Source organism: Pseudophryne corroboree, chromosome 5, assembly GCF_028390025.1.
Source record: "Pseudophryne corroboree isolate aPseCor3 chromosome 5, aPseCor3.hap2, whole genome shotgun sequence".
In the NCBI taxonomy this organism is placed as follows: Eukaryota; Metazoa; Chordata; class Amphibia; order Anura; family Myobatrachidae; genus Pseudophryne; species Pseudophryne corroboree.
This window is the reverse complement of record NC_086448.1, coordinates 657,525,254-657,543,867: the sequence shown is the minus strand read 5'-3', so window position 1 is coordinate 657,543,867 and position 18,614 is coordinate 657,525,254. Positions and strand designations below refer to the sequence as shown.

The 18,614-nt window shown below is 47.2% G+C and overlaps 1 protein-coding gene across 2 annotated transcripts in view; it reads right to left on the bottom strand.

Annotated features, from left to right (window-relative positions):
- Nucleotides 1–260: 260 nt before the first annotated feature.
- UBE2V2 (ubiquitin conjugating enzyme E2 V2) overlaps nt 261–18,614 on the bottom strand; it is a 31,638-nt gene continuing 13,284 nt past the window's right edge. For both annotated transcript variants that reach the window (XM_063923699.1, XM_063923700.1), the window contains exon 4: nt 261–2,054. In XM_063923699.1, coding sequence (XP_063779769.1) covers nt 1,908–2,054 — 147 coding nt within the window. In that variant the 3' untranslated portion in view covers nt 261–1,907. The remainder of the gene's footprint in view (nt 2,055–18,614) is intronic.

Below are 18,614 nucleotides of genomic sequence, written 5' to 3'. Positions count from 1 at the left end.
CCACGTGATGCGCATAGGCAGCTAGGACAGTAGCAACATATGTGAAAGTCTGAATTATATACACAAGTCTATGTAGAACACTTCCAAACGGGGAACCCTTCTTCTAGGCTTTAGAACCATATAGAACACCGGCCTCGATGTAACTACAGTGAAACGAAAACATGTCTAACATGGAAAACCTCCTCGCATAAGTTGTCAAAAGCCTATGTGGTGCCAAAGTAACAATTCTGATCTTGGAACAAAAACACAACAATAATCTCTTCGAACACTTTCAACATTTTATTTACATTGTAAGACTAGCTGCGACCTCAGATCACATTATCCATTTTCTCTTCATACTGTATACGTCTGCGGCACTATAATTAGAATGCATTTTATTGGAATAAAGGCTGTAAACAAATGTTTGCTGCTTGTTACGCCCAACAAACAGGAGCTGCATTACAGTCACTACCATGTCAGAAATACAATGAGCAAGATCAGGCTTTAACACAAATAAGCCTACTAGTCTGCTTCCAAGTCTCTTGTGAAAGAAAATGACATCAGCATCGACACCCATTGCATTTGCTACTTTAAACAATATTGTTTACACAGCTTATCCTTTACCAAGCAGGGTAAATAGCATTCGGTTTTTAATTTTCAGATCTTAGACTATCTAGGCGACACATACATTAACCTCCAAGCAACTATAGCTTAACCTCATGCACTTTACCTTGTGAAATCTGTATGACAGTTTGAGGCAAATTAAGACTTCCTAACACTGCCCTAAGAAGAGGAATACCAACACGTGCGGCCCTGTTTATACTGTGCTAAAAATGCGTGTGTGACAAAATGATCCCCTTACAAGTAAAACAATGGAGAAGCAGTTCATGCTATGTTCATTGATACGTCCCTGCAAATGAATACAACTCAGTGTGGTTAATTTAACATGCAGTATCCCGTAGCAACCAATCAGCAATTTGCTTCAATTGGGCTACTGCAATTAGACAAGGCAGCAAATACCTGTCTGATTCGTCAGGATTACTGCACTTTGGAGGGTAATAACTCAACTGGTTAGCAAATAATGTTGGTCTTTTCCCCAGTATAATACAGCCAAAACGTAACCAATAAATAACCTAGAAATGTAAAATTGGAGCCTAGACCAGTCCCATACACCGGGAAGTATCCAGGTTCGGTAAAACCAGCAGTTTTCTGTATGTGCAGTATTCCCAAACTGTTTCAGAAACAAAATGAAGAGTACCAGTTTAAAACATGAATGCTTTGTTTAAACAGGTGCTATCCAGGTTGTAAAACAATTAAAGGCCATTTTGTAAAAGGCATTAAAGAAATAAAAAATGAAAAAATTCAGAGTGCTTCATGGCTGACAGCTCAGTCTTCTGAGATACACATCTGCTAGCACAGGTCTCTATCAATGAAACATTCTAGTTATCAGAAGCTAGCCAACAGGACTTTATTTTATTAGTACATTCAAATATCATGTAGGAGTCATTACTATACACCTATGTTTACCTTGACACTGTAAAATACATGTAGAACAAAAATGAATTGATTCTACAACATGAACTGCTGCTCTTCAAGAAACAAAAAATGCCCAGATTGTGTAAATCCCAATGATCAAGCAACACTACTAACATGAAAAAATAAAATGACTTATTTGCAGCTCCTACGCTACACCCCTATGTCTTTCGGTGCAGGTGTATGTGGGTTGGACTACAACATACATGTTGCATAATAAGTCCTTGACCAATAGGAGTCAAACTGGGAGAAATCTAGGCCAACAATGAGGAGTCATGTGCAAATTGTGCCCAGAGCTGGAGAGGCAGAGACATGCAATATTAGACATTGCAGGCCCTTTAAAAAAAAATTGTGGTGGGGGCAGGGAGGAAGTATGGAAATATTCCCCACATCAATTAAATATTGTAGGTTTGTCCTTCTGGAGGCTGTGGAAGCTTCATATTTTCTTTGGACATCATCATGCGTCTAAGTTCTTGAAGAAGAAATTTAATGCTATAGGAATTTTGCCACTTCGCTAAACAAGGTATGCATCGTGAGTCCACCTAAGGAAAGAAAAGCAGAACCAAAAAGAAGTATTTTATTATCATTATTACACAGCAGAGAGTAACAACACTTTAGCTTTAGTACAATTACACATACTATAAAAATACTATACAGACATTTATGAACAGAAGGTAATTCATACTGTCATGTAAATATCAAAATAAAAATAAACTCTTCATTCCTGCGGATCATGGGCCTGGATGGTGCCTTCAGGTACCTGCTTCACTACCATTATTTCAGTTGGGGGTTTTACAATGTGGACATTCTCTATTGTGTGTTCCAGCTTCTCTGTTTTACATTTCCTGGACATTATTCCCACTGTCTATTTCTCTTTTCGTTCTCTTTCTGCTCCATGGCTGGGTCTTTACATATGTGCTCCATTTATTTTCCTTTGTTTTAATAAGCTATGTGCCAATATTTCTATTATTATGCCTTGGTCTTTTCTCCCTGATATACTGTCTACTGTGAATGTAACCTTGAATAATTATAAACAAGATTTAATAAAAATAAAAAAAACTTCTCCTTTACAAATTTGTCCAGTATTTGGTTCTTCTTAAACGATATATCCATATCACTGAAAAGCACAAGTCAATCAACATACAGCAGAGTATAGAAAACAAAGATGAGTGTGCCTATTATAGTTTAATCAACCAACCCTATATTTTAGTTTGATTCAATGTGTGGCCCCATCCTCATGACACCAACTGCACCTTGCCTAGTTTTTATGCAAACATGATCCTCATGTCCTCCTAACAGTGCAGGTTTTAATGATATCAGTGTCTGAGCACAGATGGTTAAATGACTGCGGTACAAATTAAACCAACTGTGTTCTAGCATGGATATCCTTAAAACCGGGACTGTAACGCTGGCTTTTCATTGTAACGAAAAATCTGGTAATGTATGGGAGCAAACAACAATTGGTGGTTTTTTCCCAAAAGCTACAAAAAATTGACCACAATGGTCCTCAGACGTGTTTCTTGAATCAATCTGGTTAAACAAATTTGTCTGAATGACTGTTTTCCAGTGCCTGAGAGCAAACAGCAGATTATAGTTTGCTCCCATACATTAACAGATTTTTGTTCCAACCAGCCATCTCATTGGCTGGATGGAATATTAATCTTTAGATGTGTAGTCAGCTTTAGGTTGGTAAACACGGACCTTGCCTGTCCAGGTCTATGGTTATACTCTGCAAATATCTAAAGGCTAAAGCTGGATACACACTGGACGACTTTTTGAACAATATGGCCGATTCCGACATTTCTGAACAACATTGTTCAAATCATCAGCGAGTACCCACTACATCGTCAACGATGCACGCTCCCGCAGGCCACTTGCGACATCGCCTGTTCGCTGTACATGCAGCTCAATCTGGTGATGTCGCAAGCAATGCAATGCTTCCGAACACAGGGTGGCTCATCTTCTCTTCCCGCTACTCCATCGCAGCCGGCATCGGCAAGTGTGTATGCACTTACCGATATCGGCACCCAGCCGAGTTCCGTTGCTGCCAATATCGCCAGGTACACACATCGTCCAGTGTGTACCTGGCTTATTACTTTTGCATTGCCTTGTTCTCAGCATACTTAGACAAATCCGGATTTCTTTGCAGATGGTAGTGAAGTATGTGCAAATATAGATTCTAGGTGAAATAGCGATTATAGTTCCTGAAGGGGCATCTGCCCTCTCCAACACATCAAACGATAATTTATAAACCAAAGCAAAGATAAAATCCATGGGGAGAAAAAAACCTTAGTAACTTGGATTAGAACCAGGTTCACCAGAAGAGTAATTTGTCCTATAACATAAATCCTGTGGGAATTTACGTTATCTGAGATCATGGGAACAAAGCCTGGAGAGAATCGATGGCCCACCAACCCAACCATTGTACCACAGATGACATTGAGACAGAAGATTTGTTACAGTAGGAGCAGTGACAAGTTTATGTGTCATGATGTGCAACGATGGGAAACTATAAGATCAGTTCAAAATGTCAAACTGCATCTACCAGAGGGTAGCAGACATTGCGATTCTATCAAGCATGAGAAAAGGTAGTTTTTCCTTTGTCTGACACTCAGCAATTATTCTAACAGTTGTCTTTTATACAGGGGGTATACTAATGGAACACCTGTCTAACAGAACTTGCCAAGAAAATGTTTTATGGACACAATGAACCTTTTTTTATTTTATAAAGTATCTGAAGCTCTTTGATGTGCAACACATAGGCATGTACATTCACTTGAATGCACACAAAAAATGTTACTCAGCATTTTCTATATATCAGTATATGCCAGGCACGTATGGAAAATGACTATGCTCCGTTGTCCATACTCTTGGACACCTAGAAAAAGGTTGAAATTACTGTATCGAAAAGAAATAAAACATCTGAAAAATTAAATATTGATGAATTATACTATTTATGCTGCATTATACCTATAAAGATTTACACCTCACCTTAGTAGTCAGAGCCCCTAGAAAAAAAGGCAGCATGCAATACAAAACTGCCAAGTGAATTGAGTTTGCAGGCTGAGGGATGATTACAATTTGTGATTGGTCCTTTTGCTCACACGCTTACTCTTCCAACTCACCTCACCTGTTTTTTGGGGGTTTTTTTTTTACATTTATTTACATAGCCCTTTAAGCAACTAAACTATTATAACGCGATTGGTAAAGATGTGCTAGCACGGAGTTTGCATAATGCCAGTAAACTGATATAAGATCTTAATATTTTGAAGATGAAATAAAAAAAAAAAAAAAAAAATAGGATTTTTACTACCTACCGGCAAATCCTTTTCTCGTAGCTCGTAGAGGATACTGGGGTTCCATTTAGTACCATGGGGTATAGACGGGTCCACTATGAACCATGGGCACTTTAAGAATTTGATAGTGTGGGCTGGCTCCTCTATCTATGCCCCTCCTACCAGACTCAGTCTAGGAAACTGTACCCAGGGAGACTGACAAACTTTGAGAGAAGGGTAAAGATAGTGGCGAGATTCTGAACCAGCACACACAAACAAACAGAGGAAAGCCATGCTAACCCAACTTTAAACAGGAACAGGAACAGCAACAGCTGAACCAACAATACTTAACCAAGTAACAGTGCAGGAAGAACAAAGCACCGGGCGGGCGCCCAGTATCCTCTATGGACTACGAGAAAAGGATTTACCGGTAGGTAATTAAAATCCTATTTTCTCTTATGTCCTTGAGGATACTGGGGTTCCATTGAGTACCATGTGGATGTACCAAAGCGCCCAAACCGGGTGGGAGAGTGCTGAGGTTCCTGCAGAACTGAATGACCAAACTGAAGTTCCTCAGAGGCCAAAGTATCGAACTTGTACAACTTAGCAAACGTGTTCGAACCTGACCAAGTAGCTGCTTGGCAGAGCCATAAAGCAGACACACCCTGGGCAGCCACCCAGGAAGAACCCAATGACCTAGTAGAGTGGGCCTGTACAGATTTTGGAACCAGCAAGCCTGCTGTGGAATAAGCATGCTGGATAGTGAGCCTGATCCAGCGTGCAATTGTATGTTTTGAAGCAGGACACCCAATTTTATTGGGATCATATAGGACGAAGAGCAAGTCGGATTTTCTCTTTATGGGGTATATTCAATAAAAGTCGGGTCCATTCCGACATGTAGTTGTCGGAATGGACCCGACAACCCCTATATAAAAGAGCGGCCAAATCAGACTGTCGGATTTGGCCGCTCCCGTGTCCTCCTGCTGCTGTCAGCGCTGCGGGTGCGCTGACAGCAGCGGCAGAGGGAGCTGTCAGCGGCGCCAGGGGTAGAGGGGAGCGGTCTGCGGCGCCGGGGGTGAGCGGGCTCCGGAGCTGAGGGGGAAGCAGGATGCGGCGCCGGAGGTAAGGTGATGTCTGTTGCGCCGGGGGAGGGCGGAGGAGACGGGGGAGCAGCGGCTGCAGCAGTGGAGGCTCATGGCAGCGTCCACCCGGCTCCAGCAAGCGACGTCCCGCTTGCTGGAGCCGGGTGGACGCTGCCGCTGGGTCCCTGCTCTCCCCCGTCTCCTCCTCTCAGATCACATATCTCAATCAGACTTTTTTTTTTTAAAGTCGGATTGAGATTGTCGGAAACGGGGTTAGGCCCAGTTTCCGACAAAGCGTGCATTCCGACAAGTCGGGTTTCCCGACTTGTCGGAAAAAATAGGGCCGTAATTAATAGGTTGGAACCCCTTCCTACCTATAACGGTCGGAAGCTGCCATCTTTCCGACAAGACGGCAGCTTCCGACAGTTATCGAATATACCCCTATGTATACCTTCAATGCCCTCACAACATCCAAAGACTTTGAAGTAGTGGAAGCGTCGGTGATAACCAGAACCACAATAGGTTGGTTGATATGAAATGCAGACATCACTTTCGGAAGAAATTGCTGACGAGTTCTGAGTTCAGCTCTGTCCTCATGGAAAATTAAATATGGGCTCTTGTGACACAAAGCCCCCAGCTCCGACACACGTCTTACTGAAGCCAAGGCCAACAGTGTGACGGTCTTCCACGTAAGATATTTTACGTCCACCTCCTGTAATGGTTCAAACCAGTCCAATTGGAGGAATTGCAGTACCAAATTGAGATCCCAAGGTGCTGTGGGAGGCACAAAGGGAGGTTGGATGCGCAGAACACTTTTCAAAAATGTCTGGACCTTAGGGAGAGAAGCCAATTGTGTTTGAAAGAAAATGGACAAGGCCGAAATCTGGACTTTTATGGAACCCAGACGTAGGCCCACATCCACACCTGCCTGCAGAAAAAGCAGAAAAAGTCCCCGGTGAAATTTCACAGCAGAATATTTTCTGTTTTCACACCAAGAGATGTATTTCTTCCAAATACGGTGGTAATGTTTAGACATTACCCCCTTTCTGGTTTGGATCACAGTCGGGATAACTTTACTAGGGATTCCTCTTCGGGCTAGAATCAGCTGTTCAACTTCCATGCCATCAAACATAGTCACGGTAAGTCCTGATAAACAAATGGGCCCTGTTGCAGAGGATCCTTGCGAAGAGGCAGAGGCCACGGATCCTCGAGGAGCATCTCTAGAAGGTCCGCGTACCAGGCCCTTCTTGGCCAGTCCGGAGCAATGAGTATTGCTTGAACCTTTTCTCTTTTTATTATTTTGAGAATTCTTGGGATCAGAGGAAGTGTGGGAAACACGTACACCATCTGATAGACCCACGGAGTCGTCAGAGCGTCTACCGCCACTGCCTGTGGGTCTCTCGACCTGGAACAATACCGCTTGAGCTTCTTGTTGAGAGGAGAGGCCATCATGTCGATTTGTGGATATCCCCTGACGTGCCAAGCACTGAACACTTCCGGGTGAAGGCCCCACTCCCCCGGGTGCAGGTTGTGTCTGCTGAGAAAGTCTGCTTCCCAGTTGTCTACTCCCGGAATGATGACCGCTGACAACGTCGCAGCGTTTTTTTCTGCCCAGAGGAGAATTCTTGACACCTCTGACAATCGCTGCTCTGCTTTTCGTTCCGCCCTGTCGGTTTATGTACATCACTGCCATCACACTGTCCGACTGGACTTGTATGGCCCGATCCTGAAGAAGATAAGAGGCCTGCAGAAAGGCGTTGTATATGGCCCTGAGTTCTAGAATGTTGATTGGAAGGATGACTTCCTGACTTGACCATCTTCTATGAAACTGCACCCCCTGGGTGACTGCTCCCCAACCTCAGAGGCTTGCGTCCGTAGTCCGTGGTTATCAGGATCCAGTCCTGAATTTTCAACCGCCGACCCTCGACCAGGTGAGAGGTCTGTAGCCACCACAGACGGGAGATCCTGGCTTTTGGCGACAGACTAATCTTCTGGTGCATGTGAAGATGTGATCCGGACCATCTGTCCAACAGATCAAGCTGCTTCCGTATTGAAGCGCCTGGTAAGAGGCCACCATTTTCTCCACAAGGTGAATGCATACATGCACAGATATCCGGGTTGGCTTCAGGACATCCTGAACCATCGACTGGATTACCAATGCCTTTCCAATGGAAGGAACACTTTCTGCGACTCCGTGTCCAGTATCATTCCCAGGAATGGGAGCCTCAGTGTTGGCTCTAGGTGAGATTTCGGAAGGTTCAGAATCCACCCGTGATCCTGGAGAAGTTTGGTTGAGAGGCCAATGCTGTCCAGCAACCTCTCCCTGGACGGCACCTTTTTCAGAAGATCGTCCAGGTACGGAATTATGTTCACTCCCTGCTTGCGAAGTATAAACATAATCTCTGCCATCACTTTGGTGAACACCCTTGGTGCCATGGAGACCAAATGGAAGGGCCTAGAACTGGTAGTGACAGTCCTGTAATGCAAACCGTAGATAAGCCTGATGAGGCGGCCAGATCGGAATGTGAAAGTACGCAACTTTGATATCCAGAGACACTAGGAATTCTCCTTCCTCCAGTGCAGAGATCACCGCTCTGAGACTCCATCTTGAACTTGAACACTCTTAAGAACCGGTTCAAGGACTTGAGGTTCAGAATTGGTCGTACCGAACCGTCCGGTTTCGGTACTACAAATAATAAGATTTTACTCACCGGTAAATCTATTTCTCGTAGTCCGTAGTGGATGCTGGGGACTCCGTAAGGACCATGGGGAATAGACGGCTCCGCAGGAGACTGGGCACATCTAAGAAAGATTTAGGACTATCTGGTGTGCACTGGCTCCTCCCCCTATGACCCTCCTCCAAGCCTCAGTTAGGAACTGTGCCCGGAAGAGCTGACACAATAAGGAAGGATTTTTGAATCCCGGGTAAGACTCATACCAGCCACACCAATCACACCATATAACACGTGATAGGAACCCCGGTTAACAGTATGATAACAAATGGAGCCTCTGAAGAGATGGCTCACAACAAAACCCGATTTTTGTAACAATAACTATGTACAGGTATTGCAGACAATCCGCACTTGGGATGGGCGCCCAGCATCCACTACGGACTATGAGAAATAGATTTACCGGTGAGTAAAATCTTATTTTCTCTGACGTCCTAGTGGATGCTGGGGACTCCGTAAGGACCATGGGGATTATACCAAAGCTCCCAAACGGGCGGGAGAGTGCGGATGACTCTGCAGCACCGAATGAGAGAATTCCAGGTCCTCCTCAGCCAGGGTATCAAATTTGTAGAATTTTGCAAACGTGTTTGCCCCCGACCAAGTAGTTGCTCGGCAAAGTTGTAAAGCCGAGACCCCTCGGGCAGCCGCCCAAGATGAGCCCACCTTCCGTGTGGAATGGGCTTTTACAGATTTAGGCTGCGGTAAGCCTACCGCAGAATGCGCCAGCTGAATAGTGCTACAAATCCAGCGCGCAATAGACTGCTTAGAAGCAGGAGCACCCAGCTTGGTGGGTGCATACAGGATAAACAGCGAGTCAGTCTTTCTGACTCCAGCCGTCCTGGAAATATAAATTTTTAGGGCCCTGACTACGTCCAGCAACTTGGAATCCTCCAAGTCCCTAGTAGCCGCAGGCACCACAATAGGTTGGTTCAAGTGAAAAGCTGAGACCACCTTTGGGAGAAACGGAGGACGAGTCCTCAATTCTGCCCTATCCATATGGAAAATCAGATAAGGGCTTTTACACGACAAAGCCGCCAATTCTGAAACCCGCCTGGCCGACGCCAAGGCCAACAGCATGACCACTTTCCACGTGAGATATTTTAAATCCACAGTCTTAAGTGGTTCGAACCAATGTGATTTCAGGAATGCCAAAACCACATTGAGATCCCAAGGTGCCACTGGGGGCACAAAAGGAGGCTGAATATGCAGTACTTCTTTGACAAAAGTCTGAACTTCGGGCAGTGAAGCCAGTTCTTTTTGGAAGAAAATCGACAGAGCCGAAATCTGGACCTTTATGGACCCCAATTTGAGGCCCAACTTCACCCCTGCTTGCAGGAAGTACAGGAATCGACCCAGTTGAAATTCCTCCGTCGGGGCCTTCATGGCCTCACACCAAGCAACATATTTTCGCCAAATGCGGTGATAATGTCTTGCGGTGACATCCTTCCTGGCTTTGATCAGGGTAGGGATGACTTCAACCGGAATACCCTTTTCCTTCAGGATCCGGTGTTCAACCGCCATGCCGTCAAACGCAGCCGCGGTAAGTCTTGGAACAGACAGGGTCCCTGCTGCAGCAGGTCTTGTCTGAGCGGCACAGGCCAAGGGTCCTCTGAAAGCATCTCTTGAAGTTCCGGGTACCAAGCTCTTCTTGGCCAATCCGGAACCACGAGTATGGTTTTCACTCCTCGCCTTCTTATTATTCTCAGTACCTTGGGTATGAGAGGTAGAGGAGGAAACACATAAACCGACTGGTACACCCATGGTGTCACTAGAGCGTCCACCGCTATCGCCTGAGGGTCTCTTGACCGGGCGCAATATCTTTTCAACTTCTTGTTGAGGCGGGACGCCATCATGTCTACCTGTGGTTTTTCCCACCAGTTGACCAGCATTTGGAAGACTTCTGGATGAAGTCCCCATTCTCCCGGGTGGAGGTCGTGCCTGCTGAGGAAGTCTGCTTCCCAGTTGTCCACTCCCGGAATGAACACTGCCGTCAGTGCTAACACATGATTCTCTGCCCATCTGAGAATCCTTGTGGCTTCTGCCATCGCCATCCTGCTTCTCGTGCCGCCCTGTCTGTTTACATGGGCGACCGCCGTGATGTTGTCTGACTGGATCAGTACCGGCTGGTTTTGAAGCAGGGGTCTTGCCTGGCTTAGGGCATTGTAAATGGCCCTTAGCTCCAGGATATTTATGTGAAGAGAAATCTCCTGATTTGACCACAGTCCTTGGAAATTTCTTCCCTTTGTGACTGCCCCCAGCCCCGAAGGCTGGCATCCGTGGTCACCAGGACCCAGTCCTGTATTCCGAATCTGCGGCCCTCTAGTAGATGAGCCCTCTGCAGCCACCACAGCAGCGACACCCTGGTTCTGGCCGATAGGGTTATCCGCTGTTGCATCTGGAGATGGGACCCGGACCATTTGTCCAACAGGTCCCACTGGAACGTCCTTGCGTGGAACCTTCCGAATGGAATTGCTTCGTACAAAGCTACCATTTTTCCCAGGACTCGTGTGCATTGATGTACCGACACTTTTCCTGGTTTTAGAATGTCTCTGACCAGAGATGACAATTCCTCGGCTTTTTCCAGTGGAAGAAACACTCTTTTCTGGTCTGTGTCCAGAATCATTCCCAGGAACAGAAGACGTGTCGTCGGGACCAGCTGTGACTTTGGAATGTTTAGAATCCAGCCGTGCTGTTGTAGCACTTCCTGAGAAAGTGCCACCCCCACTATTAACTGTTCTTTGGACCTCGCCTTAATCAGAAGATCGTCCAAGTACGGGATAATTAAAACTCCATTCTTGCGAAGGAGTATCATCATTTCGGCCATTACCTTGGTAAAGACCCTCGGTGCCGTGGATAACCCGAACGGCAGCGTCTGGAACTGATAGTGACAGTCCTGTACCACAAATCTGAGGTACTCCTGGTGCGGAGGGTAAATGGGGACATGCAGGTACGCATCCTTGATGTCCAGGGATACCATGTAATCCCCCTCCTCCAGGCTCGCAATAACCGCCCTGAGCGATTCCATCTTGAACTTGAACCTTTTGATATAAGTGTTCAAGGTTTTTAAATTTAAGATGGGTCTCACCGAACCGTCCGGTTTCGGTACCACAAACATTGTGGAGTAGTACCCCTTTCTTTGCTGAAGGAGGGGTACCTTGACGATCACTTTCTGTGAATACAGTTTTTGAATAGCCACCAACACTGCCTCCCTGGCAGAGGGAGTTGCCGGCAAGGCAGATTTTAGGAAACGGCGGGGGGGAGACGTCTCGAATTCCAGCCTGTACCCCTGAGATACTACTTGAAGGACCCAGGGATCCACTTGTGAGAGAGCCCACTGTGTGCTGAAAAACCTGAGACGTGCCCCCACCGTTCCCGAATCCGCCTGAGCAGCACCAGCGTCATGCTGTGGACTTACCGGACGCAGGGGAGGACTTCTGCTCCTGGGAACTAGCTGTGTGCTGCAGCTTTTTCCCCCTTCCTCTGCCCCTCGGCAGAAAGGATGAGCCTCTAGCCCGCTTATTTTTCTGGGGCCGAAAGGACTGTACCTGATAATACGGTGCTTTCTTTTGCTGTGGGGTAGCTTGTGGCAAAAAGGTCGATTTCCCAGCAGTAGCTGTGGAAACGAGGTCTGAAAGACCTTCCCCAAAAAGTTCCGCCCCTTTATAGGGTAAAACTTCCATGTGCCGCTTGGAGTCGGCATCACCTGACCATTGCCTAGTCCATAACCCCCATCTGGCGGCAATGGACATAGCGCTTATTTTTGATGCCAGCCGGCAAATATCCCTCTGTGCATCACGCATGTATAAGACCGCGTCTTTTATATGGTCAATCGTTAGCAAAATATTGTCCCTATCCATGGTATCAATGTTTTCCGACGGAGTCTGACCACGCAGCAGCAGCACTGCACATCCAAGCTGATGCAATAGCGGGTCTCAATATAATGCCAGTGTGTGTGTATATAGCTTTTAGGGTACTTTCCAGCTTTCTATCAGCAGGTTCTTTTAGGGCGGCCGTATCCGGAGACGGTAGTGCCACCTTCTTTGATAAGCGTGTCAATGCTTTATCTACCCTAGGGGGTGTTTCCCAGCGTGACCTATCCTCTGGCGGGAAAGGGTACGCAACCATTAACCGTTTAGAAATGATCAATTTCTTATCTGGGGAAGTCCACGCTTCCTCACACACCTCATTTAATTCGTCAGATGCAGGAAAAAATAAGAATTTACTTACCGATAATTCTATTTCTCATAGTCCGTAGTGGATGCTGGGGACTCCGAAAGGACCATGGGGATTATACCAAAGCTCCCAAACGGGCGGGAGAGTGCGGATGACTCTGCAGCACCGAATGAGAGAACTCCAGGTCCTCCTCAGCCAGGGTATCAAATTTGTAGAATTTAGCAAACGTGTTTGCCCCTGACCAAGTAGCTGCTCGGCAAAGTTGTAAAGCCGAGACCCCTCGGGCAGCCGCCCAAGATGAGCCCACTTTCCGTGTGGAATGGGCTTTTACAGATTTTGGCTGTGGCAAGCCTGCCACAGAATGTGCAAGCTGAATTGTACTACAAATCCAACGAGCAATCGTCTGCTTAGAAGCAGGAGCACCCAGCTTGTTGGGTGCATACAGGATAAACAGCGAGTCAGATTTTCTGACTCCAGCCGTCCTGGAAACATATATTTTCAGGGCCCTAACTACGTCCAGCAACTTGGAATCCTCCAAGTCCCTAGTAGCCGCAGGCACCACAATAGGTTGGTTTAAATGAAATGCTGAAACCACCTTAGGGAGAAATTGAGGACGAGTCCTCAATTCTGCCCTGTCCGTATGAAAAATTAGGTACGGGCTTTTATAGGATAAAGCCGCCAATTCTGATACACGCCTGGCTGAAGCCAGGGCTAACAGCATCACCACTTTCCATGTGAGATATTTCAAGTCCACAGTGGTGAGTGGTTCAAACCAATGTGATTTTAGGAATCCCAAAACTACATTGAGATCCCAAGGTGCCACTGGAGGCACAAAAGGAGGCTGTATATGCAGTACTCCCTTGACAAACGTCTGAACTTCAGGAACAGAAGCTAGTTCTTTTTGGAAGAATATCGACAGGGCCGAAATTTGAACCTTAATGGACCCTAATTTGAGGCCCATAGACAGTCCTGTTTGCAGGAAATGCAGGAATCGACCCAGTTGAAATTCCTCTGTAGGGGCCTTCCTGGCCTCGCACCACGCAACATATTTACGCCAAATACGGTGATAATGTTGAACGGTTACATCCTTCCTGGCTTTGATCAGGGTAGGGATGACTTCATCCGGAATGCCTTTTTCCTTCAGGATCCGGCGTTCAACAGCCATGCCGTCAAACGCAGCCGCGGTAAGTCTTGGAACAGACATGGTCCCTGCTGGAGCAGGTCCCGTCTTAGAGGTAGAGGCCACGGTTCTTCCGTGAGCATCTCTTGAATTTCCGGGTACCAAGTCCTTCTTGGCCAATCCGGAGCCACGAGTATAGTCTTTACTCCTCTCCTTCTTATGATTCTCAGTACTTTTGGTATGAGAGGAAGAGGAGGGAACACATACACTGACCGGTACACCCACGGTGTTACCAGAGCGTCCACAGCTATTGCCTGAGGGTCCCTTGACCTGGAGCAATATCTGTCCAGTTTCTTGTGGAGGCGAGACGCCATCATGTCCACCTTTGGTTTTTCCCAACGGTTTACAATCATGTGGAAGACTTCTGGGTGAAGTCCCCACTCCCCCGGGTGGAGATCGTGTCTGCTGAGGAAGTCTGCTTCCCAGTTGTCCACTCCCGGAATGAACACTGCTGACAGTGCTATCACATGATTTTCCGCCCAGCGAAGAATCCTTGCCACTTCCGTCATTGCCCTCCTGCTTCTTGTGCCGCCCTGTCTGTTTACGTGGGCGACTGCCGTGATGTTGTCCGACTGGATCAATACTGGCTGACCCTGAAGCAGAGGCCTTGCCTGACTTAGGGCATTGTAAATGGCCCTTAGTTCCAGGATATTTATGTGAAGTGACGTTTCCATGCTTGACCACAAGCCCTGGAAATTTTTTCCCTGTGTGACTGCTCCCCAGCCTCTCAGGCTGGCATCCGTGGTCACCAGGACCCAATCCTGAATGCCGAATCTGCGGCCCTCTAGGAGATGAGCACTCTGTAACCACCACAGGAGAGACACCCTTGTCCTTGGAGACAGGGTTATCCGCTGATGCATTTGAAGATGCGATCCGGACCTTCGGTGCAGTGAGCCTGTTGCCAGCAGGTCTCACTGAAAATAAAAAACCTACTTTAAACTTTTCCACTAAGCAGCTCAGGAGAGCCCCTTAGCCTGCACCCGTCTCGTTCGGGCACAAAAATCTAACTGAGGCTTGGAGGAGGGTCATAGGGGGAGGAGCCAGTGCACACCAGGTAGTCCTAAAGCTTTTTACTTTTGTGCCCAGTCTCCTGCGGAGCCGCTATTCCCCATGGTCCTTTCGGAGTCCCCAGCATCCACTAGGACGTTAGAGAAACTACTGGTAGTTTTTTCTCACCAAACATAATACCCTTTTTTGTGCTACCTGGGGTATCATCAGAAATGTGTAAAACATTTTTCATAGCCTCAATCATATAACGGGTGGATCTATTGGAGGGTACACTCGTCTCATCATCGTCGACACTGGAGTCGGTATCCGTGTCGACATCTGTATCTGTCATCTGAGGTAACGGGCGTTTTATAGCCTATGATGACATTTGAGACGCTTGGACAGGCACAAGCTGAGTAGCCGGCTGTCCTATGTCGTCAAACCTTTTATGTAAGGAGCTGACACTGTCACGTAATTCCTTCCATAAGTCCATCCACACTGGTGTCGACCCCGCAGGGGGTGACACCACATTCACAGGCATTTGCTCCGCCTCCACATCATTATCCTCATCATACATGTCGACACAGCAGTACCGACACCCAGCAGACACACAGGGAATGCTCTTAGAGGACAGGACCCCACAAAGCCCTTTGGGGAGACAGAGGGAGAGTATGCCAGCACACACCAGGGCGCTATATAACACAGGGATATCACTATACAGAGTGTTTTCCCCTATAGCTGCCTATAATATATATATATATTGCGCCTAAATTGTGCCCCCCCTCTCTTTTTTACCCTTTCTGTAGTGCAGGACTGCAGGGGAGAGCCAGGGAGCTTCCTTCCAGCGAAGCTGTGAGGGAATAATGGCGCCAGTGTCCCTTTTTCGGCGGGCTTTCTCCCGCTATTTTATCGTTTCTGGCAGGGGTTAATATACACCTATATAGCCCTGGGGCTATATATGGTGTTAGTTTTGCCAGCCAAGGTGTTATTATTGCTGCTCAGGGCGCCCCCCCCCAGCGCCCTGCACCCATCAGTGACCGCAGTGTGTGGTGTGCATGAGGAGCAATGGCGCACAGCTGCAGTGCTGTGCGCTACCTTGGAGAAGACAGAAGTCTTCAGCCGCCGATTTTCCGGACCACCTTCTTGTTTCTGGCTCTGTAAGGGGGACGGCGGCGCGGCTCCGGGAACGGACGACGAGGTCGGGTCCTGTGTTCGATCCCTCTGGAGCTAATGGTGTCCAGTAGCCTAAGAAGCCCAAGCTACCACCACTTAGGTAGGTTCGCTTCTTCTCCCCTTAGTCCCTCGTTGCAGTGAGCCTGTTGCCAGCAGGTCTCACTGAAAATAAAAAACCTAAACTATACTTTCTTCTAGGAGCTCAGGAGAGCCCCTAGTGTGCATCCAGCTCAGCCGGGCACAGAAATCTAACTGAGGCTTGGAGGAGGGTCATAGGGGGAGGAGCCAGTGCACACCAGATAGTCCTAAATCTTTCTTAGATGTGCCCAGTCTCCTGCGGAGCCGTCTATTCCCCATGGTCCTTACGGAGTCCCCAGCATCCACTAGGACGTCAGAGAAAAGTTGTAATAGTACCCCTTGTTGTGTAGATGAGGTGGAACTGGAACAATGACTTGAGTCTGTACCAGTTTTTGGATGGCCTGCTGTGAAGTTATACTTGCCTCTTGTGAAGCTGGAAAGCCTGATTTGAAGAATCTGTGAGGTGGGAGCTCTTAGAACTCCAGTCTGTAGCCCGGGGAAATAAGATCTATTACTCAGGGATCCCGGCACGAACTTGTCCAGATGTGACTGAAGAATTGTAGTCGGGCTCCCACCTGACAGACCTCCAGGCCTCGCGGTCCACCATCATGCTGAAGGCTTTGAGGAAGCAGAGCCTGAGCTCTGTTCCTGAACACCTGCAGTTGCTGGTTTGCGTGGTTTACCTCTTGCGCCTCTGGAGGCCGTAGAAGCACCTCTGGATTTGCCCTCAAACTTGGCTGTCCGAAAGGACTGTAAATTTGAAGCTGAATAAGCTTTCCTGGCTGGGGGAGCTGGGGAAAGAAGATACGTAGACTTATCCGCATTAGCTTTGGAGATCCATTTGTCTAGTTAGTCACCAAGCAAGGCATCTCCTGTGAATGGTAGGCCTTCCACGCCTTTCCTGGAGTCCGCATCAGCAGTTCACTGGCATAGCCACAAGCAGGAGTAAAACAACATCCCCCCTAGACAAGAAATCTAACCCCTCAATTAGGTTACCTGACCCTTTAGCAATGGCTTTTGTGATCCACGCACATGCAATAGTGGGTCTCTGGGCCACCCCAGCAGCTGTGTACAATTATTTTAGTGTAGTCTCAATTTTAGGGAGGCTGCACCAGGGACAGGCAATACAATTTTTCTTGATAGCCTAAAGACTGATGCGTCCACTATCAGTGGATTTTACCATTTTTTCCTATCCTCCAGAGAAAAAGGTGAGAGCAACCTTTTAGGGATTTGAGATTTCTTATCAGGATTAACCCACGGTTCTTGAAACAGGGTATTCAATTCCTTTGACGCAGGAAAAGTGACAGAAAACTTCTTTTTTACAATAAAAAAAAAAAAAAAAAAAGGGATTCCTCACACTTTATCAGGAATCTGCAGAACATCTCCGATAGCCTCTATAAGAGCCTCTATTCCCTGTGACCGTAGCATCCCCCCCCCCCCCCCCCCTCCATAACCACCCTCCTCCACGTCTGACCCGTCAGAGTCAGACTGCAGGATATGGGCCAGAGAACGTTTTTGCGGACAAATGAGAGGGGATCGGGTCGCTGGTTTGTGGACTGAGTCTTTATTCATAAACTCATTCGCAGTCTGTCTTAAGTATTGCATCTCTTTCTCATTGCGGGATAGTTTTGTAGAAATATTTGAGATCATTCCCTTAATGGAATTATCCCATTCCGGTTCAGCCCCGCTATTCAGGGAAGGTACACTGCCCTGAGTACCCAGTAGTAAGCCCCTTGGTGAAGAGGAACAATCCGCTGTACAAGAAACACACTCTTTGCCTGACATAATGTAAATGTGACTGCACACACACGCACACACACACACACACACACACACACACACATACACAGGAAAAGGTTAAGCACAATTAACCCACAAAGAGCCCTTCAGGGAGACAGAGTTATTTGGAGCCAGCCCCCTTATCGCTAATGCCTAGCTTAGCCGGGTCGTAGACCAAGTACCCTGATAGGGGACTTAGTACACTAATAATCGCTCCCCCCCTGCTATGACCCCCTGGTACAGCTGAGGTAATCTGGAGTCACTCCGGAGGAGCTGTACTTTCCTGTCAGTCAGTGTCTGTGTCCACTACAGAGGGAAAATGGCGCTGGTGAGCTTCTGGATCCTCTCATAGTGAAGCCCTGCCCCTTCAGTGGCGCGCGGTCTTCCCACTTTTTTTATACTATACTGGCTATAATCCGTTGCTTAAAATGGAGAGAAAACCGTTCTAAGACTGTTTTTGCCAGCGTGGGTACAGCGTACAGTGTACAGAGACGAAGCTGTGTACTGTGTAACATAGTATTTGAGGTTGAAAAAAGACAATTGTCCATCGAGTTCAACCTATTTGTGGTGTCCTATGCATGATGATGTGTCTGGAGACGCATTCCGCTCCGGTCAGAAGCTGTGCGTCTCCATACCCTCATGCCAC